This window comes from Xiphophorus couchianus, chromosome 21 (genome assembly GCF_001444195.1).
Source record: "Xiphophorus couchianus chromosome 21, X_couchianus-1.0, whole genome shotgun sequence".
NCBI lineage: Eukaryota > Metazoa > Chordata > Actinopteri > Cyprinodontiformes > Poeciliidae > Xiphophorus > Xiphophorus couchianus.
Window position 1 is genome coordinate 4,451,889 of NC_040248.1, and position 24,453 is coordinate 4,476,341.

Consider the following 24,453-nt stretch of genomic DNA (forward strand, 5'->3'; position numbering starts at 1 on the left):
AACTTTGCACATTTTTTCCATGTTGAATAATACTGGTGTTTGCTAGATGATGACCACTTAATCCAGGCCATTGTATTATGTTCTAAAACACCATTCACGTCATAGATGAGGTGTTTACGCATATAACGGGATGAAGCCTGGCAATAAGCGAAGGTCTTTTATGGAAAAACGTGGTGGGCAGCAGGACGGCTGTATCAGGCGAATAGGGTCTTAAATTAAACGCAAGATTGAAATGTTTGTGTAATTGTGTGTTTTCTCTGGCAGGCTGAGCAGTGCCTCTGCTAGAGGGCATTTTTAAACCATACACAGCTGCAGACAGTTTGTTTTCTGATTAGATATTTGTAAAAATGCCAACAGATTTCGGTTGCCACCAGGTTTTTGTGCAGTCGTCCCAAAATTTTCTTTGGAATTTTTTTTTTTTTTTTGCATCAGTTGTTTCAGACTAAATTAAGCCAAATCTACACATCGGGAGTTTGGCCCTGTTTTTGTTTAAGCAATGTCTCTTTATCGTCTAGTTTTTGACCTGGTGGGAGAAGTGAACCGATACTTTGGGAGAATGTGCTTGTCTGAGGAAACTTTTACTTATTCAGCAAGCAGCGCTGCCTCTTAAAACTCTCACACTGGCAGCAAATTGAGAACTTTGCTCCAACTTTCTCCTCAGCAATTTAAAACAAACTGGGAAACCACTTTGGTTTTCATTTGTTGTTTAACATGAGCTAAATGTTAGATAAAAAGCTTATCTTAGCACAGAGAAACCAGATTTATACTGCAGATTCAGTGAATCTGAAACTTTTAAGAGTTGTAACCAGTTATGGTCACTTATTGCTTGCTTGAGGTTTTTGTGCAGAAGTGCTTATCTTGTGCTTAGTGAGCAAACAGAGAAACCTCAGATGGTTTTGGTTGGGTGTCATGAGTAATTGTTTCCTATGAAGTTTCCCATGCTAAAGACATGGCCCACTCATAGATTTAAGAACATCTACTTTAATCACTTTGTGCTCTTTTGTACCTCAACATCTGTAATAAGCAAATTAGTTCAAATTTAGTTGAAGTTTAACCAGAAAAGTGGAGTGAGGGCAGTCCGTAACACAGCAAAAAGACTGTTGACACAACGATGAACTCAAGTCTTGCTATATAACACAATGCTCACCCAAGATTAAAGAAGTATCAACTAAAATTTCAGTTCATAAGTTGAAGATTTCTGTTTTCATTGAGCTGGTTGAGGGGAGTAACTTGGAGCCCTCACAAACCAGAACCCCAGGGAGGGATTTAAAAGCTCTTTACATACAGCTCAGTCTGCCTGTAATACACCACAGCCGATAATTTACTGGTAGTGACACAAATTGTAATTGAAAACATCAAGATTCTGACAGAATTTGAGTTAGCATTGCAATTTCTGCTTCAGTTCTGACTCACATTTTTATTCTGAAGCCATATTTCCATAAAATTTATGCTTGAACAGATGTGGTAATTAAAATATCTGGCTGTTGACGCTGCTCAAGCTACTATTAGCTGTGTTGTGTCCTTTCCCTTCAGTTTGGGGCACACAAGATGGCCCAAACTGAAGACAGTTGCCCATGTTGCCCATATCAAGAACCGCCACTGAGCAAAAGCTCTTTATTTTTGTCTGTGTTGCCTCATATCTTTTGACATACTACTTTTAAAATAGGTGGTTTCTATGCAATATTGAGGAATAAAATACTATTTGTCGACAGCTACAAAGAGTGAGAATCATCAAGACCTTGTGCTAGCTGATAATGCTAACACATACATGTTAGCTTAAGAAACAGTACAATAGTTGTAATTATTTTTTCATACTTTGTAGATATTTAGCATTTCTGGTCCTGGAAAATGATAGCCTTGTGCTAGCTGATACTGAAAACATGCACATGTTAGTATCAAAAACAAAAGGGTAATTATGAATAGTTTTTTCATGCTTTGTTGTTATGTAGCATTTCTAGTTATGACCATGTGATAGCTGCTAATTCTAACACATATGTTAGCATTAGCCTGTGTTAGCTTTTAGGATGAGCATTTTTGACTATAGTAATGTGAGCAAAGCTAGTGTTCTATGCACTTTCTAGATGAAAAATAAACCACTAAAATATGAATTGCTCTACAAAACGCATCACTCACTCTATAGTGGGCTTCTGTGTATAGTGAATGCTCTCATTTTGGTCTGGCAGAAAGAATCTCTGGAAAACCCGAACATCCTTTGATGTTTATGATCGCATACAAACTGTCTTGATTTTTACCGTCAGCCCAATGCCTTCACCGGTACTTCCCAAGCAGGTGGTTTTGTCTTCCAAACATGTGTTACCAATTTGTAAGGATTATCATGACAAAGTATTGGCGTTCACACTTATTTATTTAAAAACGTTACATACTGAGCACATAAAAGGCTGGAAGCAATTTGAGTTGGAACAGATCTGGAGATCATTTATATAAATGGCACTGCCGCACAAAGTTGACAAAGGTTTCTTTTAGCATATTAAAAATAAATATAAAATAAACATTTCAACAGACTTAGTCTGTCAAAGCACCAGTAGAGGAGTTTCACGGACAGCTACCTGCATAATCCTCTTCTCTTTTTTTTTTAAGAGCTTCTGTTTGCAACAAGAGAAGCCAACTTCCAAATCTGGAAGCCTTTAACCCCCATGCAGAAACTCACACTGATAGTTACACCAGCTGAATGAATCACTGAGCTGTAAAATTTTTCTTTTGGTTCAAATTACTTCAGCATTAGCTCTGTAAATCACACAACTCCTTCTGTACACGACTGCATGTTTTTATTAATCAGCTCATGTGATGGGAAACATTCATGTGTGGGATTTAAGTGTTTTCAGGCTCTCATATTGCAAGGAATCTAATGTGGCAATTGGTAAAATATTAAGGTTTTACTTGAAAATGCATCTTAAATGGAAGTTTAGAGCAAAGTTTAGACAGGAAGCAGTTATATTGTCGGTCAAAGTGATGAATTATCTTGAAAATTTAATTTAATCTTGAATCTTTTTCCATTTATTTACATTGCAGAGGTTTGTGAGACAGGTGAACACCCAAAAGTGGGTGTTCTCTACACTTTTGCCAGTTATATGTAACTACTATTTTCTATTAAAATTGTTGGGTTTTCTTTACACAAAAACTAAAAAGCAGATGGATATTTGTAAAACCACCCATCTGCTGCAGATACAGCTAGAGGTCTTACAAGCAATTTTTAGCTAAGCTCTTTTTTTGCCATTTTGAATATAATGAATGGATCTTTAAAGTGACAATGAAGCACTTTTCAGTCTTTGTCACAATCCAAAGGTTACCATCCTGGGTGAACGGAGCTAGCCTGTAGCATCTAGTGGGCGTTATCTGTGCAGGATAAACAACATGGCTACATCCAGATGGCATTTGATATAAATTTCTAAAAACTAATCAGCTTTTACAACTGAAATATTTCTCAAATAAAGTCTATTGTTAGATTGTGGATCCCTTTAAGACAAGGGGCATCAAACTTGTTTTCATTTTGTGCCACATTAAGATCACGGCTGTTCTTAAATGGCCGGTTATGCCATAATGTGTCAATAAACCCGATAAAAAAACGGTTAGAACTATTTCTGCATCTGATAAGTTCTTCTTAAAATTAAATAATATTGAACATCTTTTCATGTCAATCAGTCCCTCCATAATTTCTCAATTTTATTTTGGATTTTTTGCCATGAAAATCTAAATGTTTTTGGTGCTAATTTAGAAATATCTGCAAGAAATGTTGCAATATTTGCACTTAGGTATGATAATAAATGTGACTTTCTATTACTTGCAAATATGTTTAGAAGTAAAATATACTGCCACCTGCAGGTGGGAGTTGGCATCACTTAAAACCAATGTTTTTGACCATTTTTCTGGAAAATTAGCAATTAACTCTGTTGTGCACAAGCACAAAAAATGATGAATTTTGTTGATTTTGCATTAATTTTTGTGACCGCAGTAAAACTAATTATTGGCTAATGTAATTTGGCAGTAAACAGATAAAACCCACTTTGATTTGATTAATCTAACAATATTTAAGCACACAACTGTTATCTTGAAGGTTATATTCATGCAATACCTCTGGAGTCTTGAGGGCCACATTAAAAGCTCTGGAAGACCAGATTTGGCCCCCGGGCCTTGTGCACACATGTGCTTTAAGAAGTACATTTTTGAGAGTTGAACTCCAGTCAGTTCTGGGTCTTCATGCTGTCATGAAGGGAAAACCCCTCCAAAGAGAGACATCCTGAATGACTCCAGTGGCTTCGCAGCTTATCTCTGAAGCAGAGGCCAAACCACCTGGAGGAGGAAACTCATCAGAGGCCTGTGTATCCACCATTCCTCCCATCTCTGGACCACAGGTGAGAGTCTGAACAGAGATGGACCAGTAATTTGAGATATTCGCCTTTTAGTTGAACTCCCTTTTTTGTTTTTTCCCCAACACAGGCTTCTTAGAGTTCCACTTCTCCATATGTCTGTTGCTTCATCCTGTCACCCTGTCTGAACAAGACACTTTAACGCCTCCACTTTGATCCAGATGAAAGCATTCTTACTTTTATTTTCCACTACAAACTGAATCTGTAACAAGCCCAAGGCTGATGGGCAACTTTGGGATGCTTAAAGGTTTTTGTTGGTCTTTTATCCTTGCGTGTATAGATAACACAAAATTCTCTGTCCATTAGTCCTCTTTAGAGGCTCTAAAAAAAACGATCACTTTGGTTGTACAAGTCACCCTCACCTGGGTCGTCCAGGCTGGTTAAGCCTCTTTAAACACTGACAATCAAGTGGCGTCCCATTTGAGTTGGTGAATGGACCGAGCAGCCAGTGTTTTGGCCCCGATCCCGGTCTTCAACTGAGGCAAACCTCTCAGAGTGTGGAGCCAAACAGATGGTATTACTCAGATCCTCCCCTGTCTCTGCAGAAACACTTGGGATAAGTTTCAGGAGCTTTCGTCGCTGTGATGAAAGCAAATATGGCAAACTTTCTGCTGCCCAAGAAAAATTATTTAAAAGGGATTTTTTTTGCGTGTGACTTGATAAGCTGTGTTCATCTGTCAGTTACACCTGAGTTTATTTTTTCTTTTTCCGTTACTTTTTAAAAATCACAGCACACCATGGTGGTCTTTCAGTTCTTGGCTCAGGTTTTTATCCACACTTTAAAATACAAACCCTTAGCTTTGGTTCCAAGGTCTAACTTGAAAGGTTTTTAAACTTCATTGGATTGTAATGTACCCTGAACAATGGACCGGTTCTGCTGAACTGTAGGCCATGATCCTTTTGACACTTTGGGCCCTACAGCTGGTTAAACATGGCTTGGTGTGAGCAAAAACAAGATTGTTTGCACAGCCTCGTGACATCTGACCTTTGTGGATGGCCTCTTTCAACTTTGGTTCTGTTAATTTACTTAAAGGTGACACAAGAAACAGCTTTAGAAAAGATGCAAAAACCATTTGTGCTTTTTATTTTTTCATCATCCCATCGCAGTATTTAATATGCTTCTGAAAAAGAATAATGACTTACTAAGGGGGCAGATTATTTAGAGTAAAATCAGAGTGTTTGAACCTCTTGTGGTATTTTTTTAGCAATAATTAAAGTTCTACTTGTTTTATTATCCATCTGGTAGATTAAATGGAGTATCTGAAGCCAGTAAATGAGAAGGTAATGTCTTACTTGGCAATCTGTTAAAGGAAATATGAGACTTTATGAACAGGTCTGGCACCTTAAGATGAGGTAATTTATTCATTGTGTCCAGAAAAAGGTCATGGAGTCCACGCCATTTGTTTGGAAAGTTTCAAAAGGTGAAAATGTTTTGACTTTTCAAACTTAAAAATTTCTAGTTTTTTTTCCCCCCCGTTTTTTTTTTTTTTCAGAAAAATGTCTGAGATCCTTGGTGGAAATTTACTCCTCCTTTGTTTTGTTTTCTACCTACAATCACCCTAATGCACTCTTGTACCGAGACACTGACAGACGCAGAATATCTCTATAATACTCGTCTCCATTTATCCAAAAGCTCAAATTAACACCTCCCAGTCAAGGCTCAGTGGTGTTAATTGGCTTGTAGGTGTTAATTTTAACTTCTGGGGCACTTCTGTATGGCCCAGAAGTGCCACACATTTCAAATTAAGACTGCGTGAATGCAGCATAGCTCCTCCAGAAAACGAGATGAAAACTTTGCCGATGCAGGTGACACAGATTTTGTCAAGGATAACGTCGGTATCAGGGTCTCTTAATGACGTCTTCAGAGTTAAAAAAGGAGGAAAAAATTGAAATATTTTGTCTTACAAAGGTGATATTGTCCTGTTGCTGCCGTGGCCTGCTGAGAGGCATGCTTTAGGAAGGCAAATGTGAATCCTGGAGAGGCTTTGAACAGTGTTTTAGTTAAGGTGGGCAGGAGGAACCACTTGGCACCACTAACCTGACCGCCTGAACTATTTGGCTTTTCGCCCTCAGCCTCAGATCTGCCAGGAAAAAACATAGCAGTAAACTTTCTCTTCTGGAGCCTCTTCAGGGCAGATTAAAACTTCTCTGTAGGTTATTAGACCATCTGTTTTTACATAAAGTTGAGTTTTATTTTATTATGGCAAATGGATAACACTTGAAGGTTATTCTGCATGACTTTACAGCAGCCCTTCCCTCCTTGACGCAACACTTAGAATGTTTTCTTTAGAAAGTCCTCATAAGCCCTTCTGTTTCACGGTCAACCGAGACACCTGGAGCCATTTAACCCTCATAAATCTACAAGAGCACTCCCGTAAACCCCAGCTTAGAGCCGGAGGATGTGCACAAGAGTCGAGCTGCTTTGGAAGATGATAAAATGTGATGGTGAATGATATTCAAGTTAGGTTTTGACATGCAGGGGAAGATCGTCCCACAATTTAATAGCAGATACAGCAAAAGCTGTATCTTTACAGTTTACGGTTTGTTTTTGGTGCTGCTGGTAAGTGTATTAAATATTTTTTCGCAACGATCCTAAATATGCAGGCATCTTGTGAAATTAAAACAGGAGTCATGACCTCAGACTTTCATCTAATATTCAGAATCTGTGGTATCTGTAAGCACCTGAAGACATTACTAACCCTCAAATAACAAATACTTTTTAGTAATAAGTTGATCTTTTCTGTGTCTGTAAAATAACCTGTTTCAAAAACCTCCGGAATGTATCTTAGCAAATCAGCAGGCACTTCCCGTTACCTAGCAACACCAGTGAAGCCCAGCCTATCGCCTAGCAACCCCAGCTGAGCTGCGGCATGTTTAGTCAGCTGGTTTTACCACTGTACGTACTGTCCAATGGCTGCTGGAAAAGAAAAATGTTTTGTTGTTGATTTAGATTCCAGAAACCGCTTGTTGCATTCTTGTTGGTTGTGCAGGAGGCTCCACTTCTGCTTTTCAAAGATGTACAATTGTATAATTGCGGCACCATTTTCATGTGCGAGTGTAAGGGTTGAGTTGGGGGATGTGGCCAGCAGCAGCTTAGGATTTAAAGTGACAGAGGCCTTGAAGCAGCTTATTCTGACATAGAACTGAGCAGGCTGAAATCACATTATCTACAAATGATTTTGTGCATAAAATGTAATAAAAATGTTTTGTATAGCCCACAGACCTAATCTGACCTCTTCAGGAAAGCATAATAAATCACCTTTAAAATATTTTGTTTTTCTAAAGAGGCAATTTCATAAAATCCACTTGGGAGACAACCTGTAATTTGCGAGAACAAGTTTCTTCATCAGCAGTCGAATTACATCACATTTAAGATTTTCAGTGTTCTAGTGTTGTACCTGAAAGATAAGCTTGATTATTTTCACATAAGAAATTAATCAAAGTTCACATTTACACAAACATGTTCCCACTGTCTACATCAGCATTTATTAAAGGTAATGTCTAAGGCCACCAACACAGAAGAAGCAGATCGGTCTCACTGAGAAACTGTAGACTGCCTCTGAAGCGAAAGTTGGATGAAATACAAGAATGCCCTGAACTCACCACCCAGCCCCCTTCACCCTATTTTAGACATCACTTTACCTGTAACACATAAAGCTCCCATTGTGTGTGCAGGCCAATCTTAGAGGATCTCAAGGAGATGCATTTTAAAGATGGCTTCATTTTTATGAAGTGTTGCTCTAGAGGTTACCATAGTGGTGGAATTCAACAAAGATCTACAAGCAAGATTGTTCTGACAAAGCAAATGAAAGTTAGCATAAATTGTGTTTAGTGAAAGTTGTGATTAGTCATGTGGCAGCCGTTCGACCAAACTGCATAAGATACTGTCTCAGCTGGTGATTGGCAAGCTTTGATTATGAACTTCTTCCAAATTTTAAATTCCAGAATTCTGAGTCCAGATATTTCACATTTGTAGGCAGAAAAGTATCTATAAATTTAAGACAAAAACATATCATGTGTTTAGGGTTAAAAAAAATATTTTCCCCTCCACAATTCTTCCACCACAGATATCAAATCTACAATTGGATGTTTAGAATCTGCTGAACTTTTTCTATGTGTAGGGGTAGTTTATGCACCTCCACTATCAGATTCAGTCTTAATTCACAGAAATATAACGTCATTTTCTCCAAAGATCACTCTGCACCACTATATTGTAACCTGTCGCATCTTTCATATACCTCTTTGACGACTGTTGGAAAGGAACTCAACACAAAATAAAAACCTATAATTGACTTAAATCATAGGTTTTACTTATAACTTGTAGCAAGAGGAAATAATCTGCCAAGTGGAACTGGATGGTTTGGTGGGAACATTTTGTACTTTCACACCAAATCTTACAACTCGGCTCTGCAGTCCACTCCTATGTCGCAGTCATTTCTTGATGCATAAAGAAGAAGCAAAAACATATATATGGCTCAATTGTGCAATTATGAAGTCACTAATTTGGCAACTATTCTGCCTGTTGTTGTAGAAGTGGTGGAAAGTTCTTATCACGGCCAAACAGAATTACAACCACGGCACGAAACCTCTGCAGTAATGAGTACCATCTCTTCACATCGGCTGTTGGGAGGTTTTGACACTGTGGCTGGCATGAAGAGTAATTAGATGTTATGCATTACATCATTTTGCTGGGAGTAGAACATTACATTTTGATCAGAAATGGATCCACTGGGGGTTCAGATGTTTCAGCTGTTTGCATTTAGACTCTTAACTGTTTTATGTTTCTTTATGCTACAATATTTTTGTGATTAATTTGGATTGCTTGGCAATTAAGAAACACAAAATAGTGTATAATTGTGACTAAAGGAATAGGATTCCTGTTGTTTTAGTTTTTTATGCAAAAATGTGTCACAATAAAAAGAGAAAAACTAGGAATACTTTTTATATGTTCATGAAAAATAAGTTAATTGCAGGAGAGGGACAATGTTTGGTTGTTGAAGGATTCTCAGCTGTAAACATTCCCAGAGCATGATGCTGTCACTTCCATGTTTCACCAGAGCAGTGATTTGTTCAAAATGTTGGTTTTCATCCCTACATAGCATTCTGTATACAGACCATAAAGTTTGAAATTTGTCTCATTTAACCAAAGTATCTCCTTCCACATTTTCTTTCTCTTCTTGATTTGTATCAAACTCTGATCCAGACTTTCTTTTTGTTACAAGGCCAGGCTGATAGCTAATAGCTAACAGGTCTGCAAGTTCCTGTGTTACCATTAGACTGTTGCCATGTTGTAGGTCTAGTTGGGTTGGGTTTATTTTCAGGGTAAAAACAAAAAGTAGTATTTTCATTCCTCTGGAATTTCCCTGAAAACATTCAACTCTTGGGATTCATTTCCCTTAATGCTAAGCGTAATTGCTTCAAGTTTTATTTATTTACTTTCCAGTATTGAGCATTAACAACACATTCCAGAACAATCAGACTCCTCACAATGCTGGAGGGTTTTTTTTAGTTTTTGCCGTTTGTGACCAAAGCCATTAGCAGGGGTTAACTGAGGATGTGAAGCCCACTTTTACTTTGTCAGTGCTGCAGAAAGGCCAGGAATGTGATTTATCACAGAGTAGAGATGTAAGAAATCCCTCATGCCAAGTTTGGATGTGATTGGTGGAGATGTCGCGCGTTGAGGCACTTTAATGCAGACAGGATTTTCTGTCGTTCTGGAGTTGGTTATTATTTAACTTTGTTATGACTCATGTTTTGCAGCTGCATTGAGTGCCTTTGTGAAACCATTCTGTCAATAAATACAATAATTGTGTGGTGACCAAAATTTTCAAAGGAAAGGGACGAAATAAAGGTTTCTAATCGCCTACTGTTTTTGTAGTAAACGCCGTTCGAGCAAAAATTCTGGCTTTGTCAAAGAAGTGGAGACGTGTATTTCACATTTCAACATAATTAATGGTGCATTACCTAATTTATTTATGTTTGCGTAAAAGATCTTACAACTTGTTGACAGCCAAATGCTGAAAAAGCTGTTTCTACTTTGTGGTTCTGTCAGTATTTCAGCTGATTTCCTGACACTCACAAATCAAGCTGAGATTTGGCAGATTTAAAGCTCTGTTGGAACTTCAAGGAATAAAAGACATTTCTTTCTAGAACATACAGCAGCATGACTCTGGTCAAATAAAAATAAATATCATTAAAAAAAAACCTTCCACTACATTTATTCAGTGAGCAGAAAAATATGCTAAGAAATAAATTTTACTTTCAATTGTGTGCTTCACCAATATTTGTACCCCTGTAATAACTATATAAATTTTCTCTTGGCAATTTAAATAGCTTTCTCTATCTTATACTTCAGTGAAACTAAATGAAACTCTGAACAACTTAAAGCAAAGTAGAAATAAAATATGATTATTTTAAATTACCTAGACATGGTGGAAGTAAAATGTTTTGATTTGGAAGGAGTAGTTAGGGGGTTATTGACTTTGAAATTTTCTGATTTTATTTTAAAAATGTACAAAAATTAAAAGGTTTTCTAATTTTTTTCAGTGTGAGGTTGTACTGCTGCCAATAAAGATGGAGGACGACGTGTTTAAGAGGCTCACAGTTAACTCGCTTCTAAGAATCCCGCCACCTTTTTACATTGAGCCAACTTCCTAACCATGATGACATTTTCATACATTAAGCAGGTGGAGAACAGACTCCTCTTATGCAGCTGCTGAATTTTAAAGCTGCATGGAGCAACTACCCCATGCAGCTCCTCACCTCTGTTTGCATCTTCTAGCATATGAAGGACTCCTTTGTAACTCTTCCTCTTATGGCCTATGCAGGAATATATTGAAAGAACATTACCATGATGGTTGAACAGATAGACTGTAATGCAGAGGAGTAGACGGATGAGCTGACAGATGATGATGTGAATCCTTGGTTTTTGTTTTTTACTGTATTTATGGCAACCAAGATTGGAAACAGTAGGAGACATTTTCCCACAGCAAACCCCGTCCTCATGTGTGGCTCATGTGGTTCGCTTGCAGCAGCTAGGTGCTTGCAACACCATGTAATCTTCTTCCCCTCTGGGATCAGTAAATAGAGGCAATATAGACCACAGGCTATCTGTTTTAGATAAAAAAACCTTTCCAAAAAGCTGCATTGAATTCAGCAAATCTGGTAGCAGGCTGGCTTGAACCCAATTTCTGCATGTGTTTCTGTTTCTGTGTACACAAGAGTGTTGCCCTGACAAGTGCTTGACTGGCAAATCGTTTGAGACGAACCAGAATTTAGCTTATCCCTAATGTTAGTGTGTCAGTTTTTATGGTGAAAATTTGCATTGAGCCTAGATTAATTGAACAGAAATGCAGTCCATTGCATGATTCTGAAAATTAAGAGAATTTGTCACGTAGCATACTTTTTGTATTTTCTTTTAGAATATGAAGGAAGTGTATAAAAAGCTTCAGGTTTCTTCTGAGTGCTCACAAAAAGTATTGAAGTATTTTAGTTGATGGCACCAGCCAGATCCAAATGACTTCATGTCTGATGGGTTTTTTCCTGTCCTTTCCTTTGGACTCTTCCAGGCTTGGCACCTAAGCTCAGTTCAAACACAGCAGCTTTGTGCTGAATGAGGTCTCACTCATGCAAATATACATTTACAATTTAAATACCCTCGCTGTGTGGTCTTAGCAGTTTGTCTACAACTTCCCCCATTCGTTACTGTCAGCATATCCTGTCCTCTACCAGTCAAACGGTGATCCGTTTCATTGATATACCAAGCTGAAAGACACTTGAGAAACATGTTTGAGAAAATTTCATCCTTCGGTATTCATGTGGACAAACAAAAATACTTTTTTTTGTGTGAAAATGTTGATGTTTTAGCCCAACCTCTAATCTGATTTATAACCTCAAAAGGACACATTTGTCACAGTAACAACAATTCACTGCAAAAACACCAATTTTTACCAAGTGTTTTTGGTCTTATCTTAGTGCACTTGAAATAAGACAAAACTAACTTCCAACTTTTCAGCAAGACATGGGAGTCAATAATTCCTTAATATTGATGGAAATGGCATATTATTTAATTTATAACAAGACATTTTCCCCATGTTGTAAGTGAAATAAGCTTCCAATTATTGACCCAAAGTCATCTCCTTTTTCTTGCTGAAGTTACTTGAAAGTTGGTGTTAACTTATAACACCAACTTGGTCACTTACTTGGTCTCTCAAGTAAGTGAGACCAAAAAATATTAGTAAGATTTTATGTTTTTGTGGAGGATCACATATTCTTTAAGATACAGCAGTGAAACAACGAAACTCAACTTTGTCATCACTCTAGTCATGTTTTGTTGTTCTCTATTCTTGTTTTCCTATTTGCTTTCAACCTTGTACACATGTCCCATACTTTGATGCATCAAACACTTCATGAAACATCATTGGCACTCTTCAGTTACAGTTAATTTAAAAAGGTTTTAGTTTGAGTATCGCTTTGTTTAATTAATAGAAAAATTCCAGCAACAAAATCATCAAATTCCTCAAATGTAGCCTGAGCGATGCAGCAGCTACAGATGCTTTAAGCTAATATACAGTAAGTTATCTTGTTGGTAGGGCTTCCACTAAATCAGATAAAATACTAATTTCTATCTGTCAAACTGTTTTAATTTTGAAATGTATTGAATTTACCTGAACAAATCGTCTTTGTGATAGATATTTTGCCCCTTGCTCAGGATGGATTGCTCAAGATTTATTCACAGTGCTGTAGAGGCAATATGGCTGAAAACCGTATCGCAACATGAGCATTTCATGTTGGTTGAAATCAATACTAATTGATTAGTTTTTTATTTTAGATGTCTCGAATACTGCCAAACTAGCGATGTGACCCTTCCTGTTTGATTTTCTCATTTTCTCCTTTTTTCTCCCCGCTGTTGTTTATTTTTAAGCAGTTACAAAGCATAGTGGTCAAACCTGAAACTGCCGCTGCGCAAGTTACTCTAACAAGATGTTGCTAGGTAACCAAAGAGTGAGTGAAGGAGTCGTTGCTAGGTAACCAAAGAGTGAGTAAGTTAGTTGATTCTACCGACTTTGCTTAGCTGGCTGTGAGAGTTTGACTTTGGCTTTTTTTCTGGATCAGAGATCTATGGGACGTTGATATTGATATATGTTTCTACCGCAGTATATGTTGTTTTTGATTTATTGCCAAACCCTGTATGATAGACATATTTAGTAGTCAAATGATTAGAAAACGAGTGGTGGTCAAACAAGTAGTCTTTTTCCCAGGAAAAGGGAGTTCACCTTATCATTCTGGTTTAGTCATTCAGTGATTTTTCAGCCTTAATCCCATGAAAGCAAACTCTTTCATGAGAGCTTTTTACTGTAACCCTCTTTTGTTGTGTTCCAGTGCAGGTGGTGCACAAATTCATCCAAGCCTGATTATTTTTCAGCGACAACGCCCTGAGTTTGATGAGGATAAAATCCCAGAACACCAAATTCCTTGATTACAACTTGCTGACATGTCATTAGTTAAACATAAAACGGGACGGACCCTTGCTGCGTCGTGAGAACTTCGCCAAACGCAGAGGTAGCGGCCCCCGTTTCCAAGGCGACATGTCCGACCCAGAGGAGCAACATCTGTGGTGAAGTCACACCGAGGAGCCGGAGCTCGAAGTGACGAGCCGAGCAGTGGGAATTCTAGCTGACACACTTTGGCTGCGAAGAATATTGAGCAAAGTTCGTGTCCAAGAAGCAAAGCTGCCAGGAAGCCAGTCACCAGTTTCTGATTCCAGGATTTTGTGTTTGGAATCCGATGTGGGTCAAAGAGGACCTGGAAAATATTTCCTACTTCAGCTTGAGCTTAGATAAATTTTATCGTATCAGCAGAATAATCTTCTTAACGCCATTCAGCTTCCAAGGGGTTTTAAGATGCTTATATTTGCAAAAAATAAATATTTAATAGTTCTTGGGATAACATCTTACCCTTAATTTTTAAGTGTCTAAAATTAGAGGGGGGAAAGGTTAGAAAAAAATAATATTTTGAGGGAAAATACAAGAACATTTTGAAAAAGTCAGATTTCTTTCTATCCCGTCCCCCCATGACCTGAATCCTCTGGTGTTGTAACGAAAAATTCAGATCGAATCCCGTTAACGTTTTTAATTAGCCCAGACAAAATTCATTTGAGAATCTGTGACGAGACTTAACCGTTTCTCAGAGACTGAGCTATTTTGAAACTTCAGAACAGCAAATGTTAAATTGGTATCTCAAAATACTTGCTGCTATAATTGCAACAAAAGTTGTCTCTTGCAGTTTGTTTTCTAAAAACTGTTCAATAAAATCCCCCCCAAAAAGCTGCATTTTTAAAGCAGAACAGTTTAAATTACAGTCCGATAAAACTCTACAGACACTTATCTGTTTAGAGTTCAAGTTAAAGTCTTGGTGATGTTACCTTCTGCCTCTTTACCACTTTTTCAATGTTTTTCTCCTCATAACACACTTTACACACAGACAGGCACACGCCATGCGGTGAGTCTCATTTTCAGGAGCTGCCACTGCACAGCATGTGTGCAGTGATGCAGACTAATGCTTTCCAGGTGCCCAGAATGCATAACATGCAGAAGAACAGGCCATTGTTTCAGATGGGCTTCCTTATAAGGAGAACCAGGTGATTGAAGATTCCTGTCTGCTTGTTTAAAAGTAAAACGGCAGCTCCTGTTTAAACACTCATGAGGAGAAAAAATAATCTGTAGCAGTTAATTTCGGAGAAGGTGATGAAATGGCATTGGACAGACGGAAACCTCTTCTTTGTCTACTGGTTGGAGTTTATAGGGTGATGTTGATGATGTCAAATGTCAGAAGTGCTGAAGATGGAAGTGGAAAAGTTTGGATCAGACTGAGAGATTAGAGAGCATGTTCTGGTGTGATCGAGTAACTGTGGGAGGGAAATGAGCTTGTACTTAAATATGTCGTGTTTGAGTCAAATATCCAGCTGCGATACTTATGCCAAACAAGGATTAAATCACTGATGAGTGAAAAATGAGCTGTAAGCTATGATTGGCTCCTGCTTTCTCTGTTACCTTCAAAGTTGACAGAATTCAGAATCCTTTTTTTTTGTGCTTTCTCGTTTGCCAAACTTTGCTTTTTACGTTTTTGTAACTCAACCAAAAGTTGTATTGTTATCGAATCTTTCAACCAGGTTACCAACAAGCAAAGCGACGTAGTAATCATCTAGGTTAGCGCTCTGGTAAAATGTTTATTCATCATTCATAGAATAACTGGAACAATTATTTAGCACCACTAGAAAGAAAGGAGAACTTGGAGTAACACATTCATTGTCAAACTCTAAAAAAAACTCTAAAAGGTTTTTTTCCCTATATTTGACAACAAAAGCAAGTTAGTTAGTAGAACTTCTTTTTTTCTTTTCACCTGTTGTAGTGACCTGCAACTTAGACATAAAAGTACCGAAAACTCACAAAATAATATTTAGCATCACAAGTACCGGCTTAATTTATTGTTCCTTTACGTCACACTTCATTTTTCAAGAGTTTTCAACTGAAAATAGTTTTTCATCCCAAAAAATATTGTTTTCTTATAGTGCAGGATCCTACATATTCAGATGAGCTAAAGCTATTTTCAATATATATTTTAAAGGGTCTTTTAAGTTCCTATGAAACTATATGAAAGATATGTCACATATAATATAACATCTATCTTTACAATTAAACTAAAGAACAACTTAGTTGTTTTTTAGGATAGGGGAAAACTCTCCACTGACCATCGATCCTGGACTTGTTTTCTTGCAAAACCCTGTAGATTTTATGCAGAAATTGACTGTTATTCTCCTGTTAGTGTAGTGTTTGTTAGTGATGTGCTGCGTTGTTTTTGCTCCAACTTGCTTTTTGAATTTGTGACTAAAAGTAAAAAAAATGTTCTGGGTGTTATAAGGCCTCTGTCTCCCAGCTCTGCTTTTTAGCTTCGACTTGTGGAGAGCAACAGATTCTTAACGCATGTCGAACAAAAAAAGTTGTTTCAGTGCTGCTGGCGATCTCTTGGCTGCTTCGCTTCCCGCCATTTTGACAACTTTATTCTTGTATTATTTTGACTTTATGCTCGTACATCTTTATTCTTAAATTTTTTTTTAAGCGTACGGTAATCCTTATACTCCGTCGCAGTAAATTAAACAAATTAAATATTTCATTAGGAAACTAAATATTTTGCTCCAAACTATTTAATTAGCAAGCTATGTAGTTAACAAGCTAAACATTTTCTTCCAAGCTAAATTCTTAAATGGAAAGCTAAACATTTAGTGATATACTTAATTTGCTAATTAGCTAGTAGGTTAAAGGTTTAGCTAAATATTTAGCTTGCTATTTAACTGTTTAGTTAGTAAGCTTAATATTTACCTCCAAATTAAATATTTAATTAGAAAACTAAATATTTTGTTCCAAATTAAATGCTTAAATGGGAAGCTTAATATTTAGTGTCATATTTAGCTTGCTAATTAGATCGTAGGCTAAATATTTAGCATAACTGTTTAGTTATAAGCTAAATATTTAGCATAACTATTTAGTTTAGTAATTAAATGTTTAGTTTGAGACTGGCATTTATGAATGACTGGATATCATTGTGAAAATACGACTTAATAAATAAAACCTGATTTTTTTCTCTTATGACAGACAAAGTAACCCAAATAATTGCTTATAATTTTTGGCTGTGTGGCTTTACAGACCCAAAAGCATCTGTCCTCTTTTATAATCACATTTTTTTTTTTAAGTTTTGAATGACCAGCTGGAAACTGTGTCGTTTTCTGCTACACTTATACGTTGAAGCATGCATGAATGCATGTTTCCCAGTCTGGAGTGAATGGTACCACTGGGTGAATCCCAGTAATGAGAAACTGCTAATACAAACTCCACTTCCTGCTGTCTGGAGTCTCTTTCATTCTAAGCATTTTCCCAGGTAGCAGCTGCCAGTTTCCATGTAGCTTTCTGGTCGACCAGTTTGTTTTCTTCTGGGTTGAAGGTGGCCGGTGATGACCTCTGAACTCTAGTGGAGAACAAATGCTTTCTTTTTCTCCTCCGCTTACACACTTTCCACCTCTTCTGTTTGTTTTGTGGCAGACCGGGGTTCTCAAAGCTCATTGGATCTGACGGAGCTGATCGGCGTTCCCCTGCCCCCCTCTGTCTCCTTTGTCACCGGATTCGAGGGCTACCCGGCCTACAGCTTCGGCCCGGGTGCAAACGTGGGCCGCCTCACAAAGTCGTTCATCCCTGATCCGTTCCATCACGACTTCGCCATCACGGTGACGGCGAAACCAACCACGCGTCGCGGCGGTGTGCTTTTCGCCATCACAGACGCATATCAAAAAGTGAGACGTTATCTGTCGCTGCTTTTCTATTACAAATGTGCAGAAAACCTTGTTGATCTTCTGCTAATGTTGAAAAAAAATCAAATCAACAGAAGTGGTGTTTCCATTAAATACAAGATTCAATTAAATTCACCTGATAGGTCAATAGAAACCATGCTGAGACATTCTCCTACCACTTCCTGTCATCTTCTCCATCATTTCCAACATTAGCAAGATCTGGTTGGGATGCAAAGAAATGTTTCCCTCGCAATTTTGTGAAATTAATGTTTTAGGGCCGTTGTAGATATAAAGGAGTACATTTCCACCAAAAAACTGAATTTTGAGATAAATCTGAGACATTTTCTAGAAAAAACAAGACATTTCTGACCCTGAAAAGGAAAAAAAACAATGCTAGAAAACACTCAGAATTTTAAGATTAATCTCTGAAATTTTCTAGAAAAAAGCTTTCGCAAATTTTCACAATTCTCTAAAAGTCAAAACTTTTCTACTTCTGAGACTCAGAAATTTGCAACGTTTCTTTATTAATATCAACATTTCAGAGTTTTTTGGCAGAAATTTACTCCTCCTTTTCTGGAAATGTTTCTACAACATTCCTAATATGGCATCGCAGGAAATACAACTCATCTTAGTGAAAAAAACTTTTTTTTAATAAATTGCCATGTTTCCATTAAGTAGATTTATTTTTGTAATTCCGACTTGCACAATTATATAGTTTGTGGAAACGCAGTTGTTATTTTTCAAGGATTCCTGTTTGCAGTAATTGATCCATCAGTACCATCTGGTTGATGCCTTTTTTTGTTTTGGTTGATAAGGTCGTGCAGCTAGGTGTCGCCCTGTCAGAGGTGGAAGACGGCGCCCAGAACGTCATATTGTACTACACCGACCCAGAAACCAGAGGTGGAACCAGGGAGGCCGCCTCTTTCAAAATGGGGGAGCTGACAGGACGGTGGGCGAGGTTTACCCTGACTGTGCAAGGAGCAGAGGTGAGCGGGACGGATTTGTGTCCTTTTTAACAACACTGAGGATAAAAACTCACATGTTCAAAAGTTTGTCCTGTTTTCTGTATATCAAGTAGTATTTAGTTCTTGTGCCTGGACTGAATATCAATATTTTTAGCATAAAATGTCCACGTTGTTGTCTTCAGACTTAAAACAAACTGAAAGGAAATTAGAGAAGAACCAGAGTGAGTAATAGAACGCGTTTCATTTTAGTTGAATAATCCGACTAATCCAACGTCATATCTGAACTGTGCTTCGCTTTAGCTCTGAGGAATAATGAGACTTTGAGATTTTTCATAAATAAATTACTTTATCAGCGATGAAAGTTATGCTTTTTTTATTGTTATGACACAAGAAATATAATGTATTCTTACTGAAACAGTCATTGTTCTGTTGAGCTGTGAAACTCTGGGTAATGGCTTTGAGGGTTTTTTCTTAGAAACCAAAAAAAAAACACAAGCTGGTTTAATTTTTAATAACACAGTGAGAATAATAGTCATTGAATGTTTCTCATGAATAAATATCAGAGAAAAAGAAACTCTTTTTCTAGTACACTTGTTCAGACTAATGTTCAGCTGTGCTTTAATTTACAATGCCTACAAAAAGTATTCACCCTTTTTACTGCTTTTAATAATCGATTATAAACAATAAAATGACAACAAATTTACAAAGTAAACTTTAGAGATTTTTTGTATCCATGCACTTTTCAATAATAATTTCTCTGATTTGTGCGGAGTGTTTTTTTCCGCTTATTTTGAAACTATTTTCACTGACTAGTAGGACCTCAGTTGAATTAGGTCAGTTATGTTAAAGATGGTGAATCTCACAGTCGCTTATCTTATTTTAAATGTTTTTATTGAATTATTATTTTTTAGAAATAAGTTGAAATTAAAGTTTTTTTGTAAAACAAAAAACAACACATTTTGTTGATCATGATTGACTTATAAAAGCAATAAAAAGTGTAAACCATCCACAGGATGAATATATTTTTTAGGCATTGTGGCTCTTCAGATTCCTAGTACACACTTTCTATGTTCACATCTTACACACGCAATTTTAAAAGTTAAACAATTTTTAAAATTACTATAGAAGCTGATGTGCCTAATTTACAAATTATGACTTCCATAAGATATTTTCTTTCTATAGAAAGTATTCCTGTCTCAGTACTTCTGTGATTGTTTCTGTCTTCTTGTGCAATAACACAAAATCTTACCAAGTATTTTTGTTTAGTTTCTAGAGCAAATATATTATTACATTTGAATAACTCATAAGCAACTTTTCAGCAAGATGTAGGAGCTCGTTTTAAGCAAATAACTCCTTAATATTGAAGAAAAATACCAGTTTCGCTGGTATTTTTTATACATTATATCCATGTATCCATCCATCCTTACATCCATTTTCTTCTGCTTATCCGGGGTAGGGTCGCTGGGGTAGCAGCTTAACAAGCAGCTTATACATTATAGTGAAATAATAACCTGCTAATGGATCTGGTGTGGTAAAGTCAAAATTCATTTCAGTCTGATGGCTGTTTTGTGTCATATTTTGACTGAATGTATGTAAGCATTTAGTTTGTCTTTCAATGCTTCTAGTTTTCCTTGTCATTTCTGTTGTCCTGTCCCTTTAGATCCGTCTCTACATGGACTGTGAGAAATACCACAAAGTGGCCTTCACGAGGAGCGCCCAACCTCTGACCTTCGAATCCAGTTCTGGGATCTTCGTGGGGAATGCCGGTGGAACGGGTCTTCCTCGGTTTGTGGTGAGTCTTTTATTTACCATGCAAATGTGCACACGAGTGCAAAGTAAAGCTGCTTCCCATCCATCATTTTAAGTAACGGAGAGCCCCGTACGAAGCTCCTGCTCTGTTTGTTCTTAGACGTGTTTGACAGCTGCAACTCCGGCTAGCTTCGCCCCTCATTCCTGATGTCATTGCGTTTGGATCAGTGAGTTCACGGCGGTGACTGAATCCAGACCCAGAATGCAGACAGATGTGATGTTTGGGCGGTTGTCTCCGTTGCGTTTTCTGATGTGAACACAGTCATCTTTGTTGGCAGCTTTACGGCCACCACAAGAGACCCCAGAATGAAAGACCACATGTGTCTGAGTGCTGTCTTCTCCGATGAGAGCTCATAAATGGCAAGCTGTTTGTGATTTACAGGTTTGAAATATGGCTGAGCGTCTCTCTGAGACGTTGAATTGAACCAAATCACTGATAAATATGCTAGGATAGAAAGCCCAATCCCCCACAGTAGCTGTTAAAAATACTCTGGAGTTTAGCTGATTAGAAGTGCAGGAGGTGCAATCAGCCCTCAGTGTTGTTGTAACGGACAATAAAACAGTAAAAGTTCCAGGGATTTCCTGACAAAATGCATTATTTGTCTAATAATAGTGGGGAGAAATCATTTGAGGTGAACTGAATATCAATTGTTTGTTTATAGTTGGCGGTTTTTCTAGAACTGATTTGATCTTTTATCAGGATCCTCATCAAAATATCAGGTTTATATTATGAACACCAATAAAACTTCTGAAGATTAGATCATTTTTACACATTTTAAAACATTTTTTTTTATCCCCAGCTGTCCATCCATTCTTACGTCCTTCTTTCTTTTAATCCACATGTGTCAAACTCCAGGTCCACGGGCCAAATGTGGCCCACCATAGCTTTTTATGTGGCCCTTTAAACTCCAAATTACATCAATAAGTCCTTCCAGTTTTTCACAGATCTGCAAAATTCACACAAAATCAACAGATCCCTATATTTTTTCTGATTTTGATCAAATTTTCTCAGAATTGGTTAAAATCTTTGGGTTTAAGTAACTGTTGCCTCAGCCTTACCTGATGTCAAGTTATAGTCTGTAATTGATACCGTAGGTAATAAAAAGTCACATTAGCGCAAATATTGTAAAAATTTCTTACAAACATTTCATCACAAAATCTGTAATTTTGATTGCAAAAAAAATATAAAAACAATCACAAAATTTTTTATCAACAGCAATTTGTTTATATTTTGACAATTTAATTGGTTTTATCAATATACTCTGTCATAACCGGCCTTTTAAGGACAGTCAGACTTTCGATATGGCCCAAAGTCATGCTCCACCATCTTCATTCTGTGACTCGAATGTTGAGGCTATCGCTAATTAGCCGCTAATGTACCCTTGCTAGCTAGCTAGCTTTTTGTGTCTGTGATTGATTGGTGTTTGACTCAACATACAGAGAGCGACAGCTTACAGTTGAAACACAACAAAAGGGACACGACAGTCTAAATATGTTTAATAAAGTTGAACATTTTTTAACGTTCATTACAAGCTCACGTTTGCACATTTACTAGCGGAAATTTTCACTTTTATGAACGTCGCCGGTTGCTTTACTGGAGGAGAGTTAGCGATTGTCAAGCACTTTTAGCATAAATTTATCTCCAGTTGATTGGATAAAGTTTGTTTTCGCCACTAGCTCATTATGTGAAGCTAGCTGCATTCTCTGCTAAAAAATATTTAAGGTTAGTGTTTAAGGTTAATATTTAAGATGCTGCTAAGAGCCACAAACAAACCCCAGAAATTTTGTAATTTTGCTAATTATGATTGACCCTCCATATATACTGTAGCTTTCCTGTCTTAAATTTCATTCAAGTTGGCATTAAAACTTGGTGAAACCTGCAGATCCTCTTTTGTCCATCCATCCATATTGTGCATACAGCTGTCAGCTTGTTTCCTTCCTGTCTCTGGTTTATTATTTAAAATATCAACCCTGTATAAACATCGACCATAATTTCATAGTGAATTTGGAACATTTGTAATTTATAAACAGGAGAAAATGGACTGACATGAAAGATGGGAAGCCTTCCCTGGCAGTTCACTAAAGCAAGTTCATATGATGGGAAAACTATAAGTTCTTAGTGGAAAGAGGAGGAAAAAGGTTCCTATCGTAAATGTTTTACGTGGTTCATATGTTATTGGAGAAATCTGAAAAGCTTTCAAAGAACCAAGGAAGGAGTTTGTTTTTATTGAAGGCTCCTTGTTTGGCTTCAGACAGAAGTCCATTTAGGTTTGGAACAATCCATCTAACAGTTGTTTTTCATTTCCAGTTGAGGAATTTAAACTAACTTATGTGGATTTTTAAAATCTAAACCAGCACCATCTTTCTCTAAACGCTTTAAATCCTTAAAAATACAACTCTGCTTTTATTTTCTGGGGACATCAGGCATTAAATTAGAATCATTTCAATCTATACTATTGATTATTTCAAATAAACTTTGTATTGTTTAATCTGTTTCAATCAAACTCCAGTCCATTTGTCTGGAAAGTCCGGTTCGTTTGGGGAGGTAAGAATGATCGAACTCTGATGCGGACCAAAAGAGTGAACTTTGGTCTGCCTACAAACTTAAGTCTTGGCTTGGTTGAAGTGAAGTTCAAATGTCTATATGAGTGCCAAACAATGGCATTCTGGGTAAACACAACTAAAACAAACGTGTGGCTAGCGCTAGCGAGAGAAATGGCTTGTGTGGGGCGTGCTGTGGTGGCGCAGGGGGTTAGCACGCCCCACGTTTGGAGGCCTTAGTCCTCGTCATGGACGTCGCGGGTTCGACTCCCGGTCCCGACGACCTTTGCCGCATGTCTTCCCCCCTCTCCTCACCCTCCTTCCTGTCTGCCTACTGTCAGAAAAATACGAGCCACTAGCGCCGCAAAAACTCTTCGGAGAAAAAAAAGAAATGGCTTGTGGTCTTTTACCAAAGAAAAAAAGAGGAATCCTACAGCTGCTAAAATCTGACGCTACTCCATTTTTGTTTATATTTTGTGAAGAAGGAAGTTGAACTCAGTGTCTTCTTCAGAGGTTTTTCTGTCATTTCCTGCAAAAGTGCCTGGTGCAGCGCCCTCACAGGCGAGGAGGAGAATTGGTGTTTGAATTAGTTTGGATTGTTTGACACAGTCTAGTGTGGAAGAAAACTGCAGCAAGAGAAAATTTAATAAATGTTGCAGTTTTGGTCCTGATAGTCTACCGCACCATCAAGTATGAAAAGACCCAAAGTTTATCGAATGCAGGGTTTCATTTCCTACTTTCAAAACTTAAAATTTTTTTTAAAGTATTTTTTAACCCAGGGTCTAACTTTTTATAAGTTGGACGCTGTGACTTTTCTCTGTATCGTCGTCATTCTTTGTCATCCATCATTGTGATATTTTTATCTTTTTTTTTCTCCAACCTTGAGGGAAAGAATGTAAAGTATTCAGACTGCTGTACAACCAAAGCATCTTTATAATTTTGTACATCTAACTGTAAAATACTGTTTGCAATTAACTTTGCTTTTATGAAAACTGTAAATTACATTGCATTTGGTGAATGAACTGCTGGATTCCCTCCATTCAGGGGGGATTTGCATGTCCTACCTTTGCTATTTTACCGTTTCGGTTCCCTAACTATACAATGAGAGGCAGATGCTCAGTTATGAAGATTAAATATGGTTGCTATAAGACAAGAGAACTGATTCATTGGTTCTACTACCTCTTCAGAGTAAGCCCCATGTATTTCATCACTCCTCTTCCCTGCTACATTCAGACAAGGAGGAGCAGTAGTGTCTGTTCAGCTGCTCAGTGTTTGAGTTGGCAGCTCAGTCAGAGATCATCTCTCAGAAAGCAATAACAGGCCTGATTCAGCAGTGGCTCTCTGCAGCCGTAGCCTCACTTGTGGCTTTGAATGAACACACAGGAAGAAGAAAGAACAATAAAAGTTTAACTTG

The 24,453-nt window shown here is 37.5% G+C and overlaps 1 protein-coding gene across 3 annotated transcripts in view; it reads left to right on the forward strand.

The window, feature by feature from the left end:
• The window catches only part of LOC114136995 (collagen alpha-1(XVIII) chain-like), a 62,286-nt gene that overhangs the window by 13,396 nt on the left and 24,437 nt on the right, over positions 1 to 24,453 (forward strand). For all 3 annotated transcript variants that reach the window (XM_028005462.1, XM_028005461.1, XM_028005460.1), the window contains exons 3-5: positions 17,480 to 17,727; positions 18,540 to 18,710; positions 20,350 to 20,481. In XM_028005462.1, coding sequence (XP_027861263.1) covers positions 17,480 to 17,727; positions 18,540 to 18,710; positions 20,350 to 20,481 — 551 coding nt within the window. The remainder of the gene's footprint in view (positions 1 to 17,479; positions 17,728 to 18,539; positions 18,711 to 20,349; positions 20,482 to 24,453) is intronic.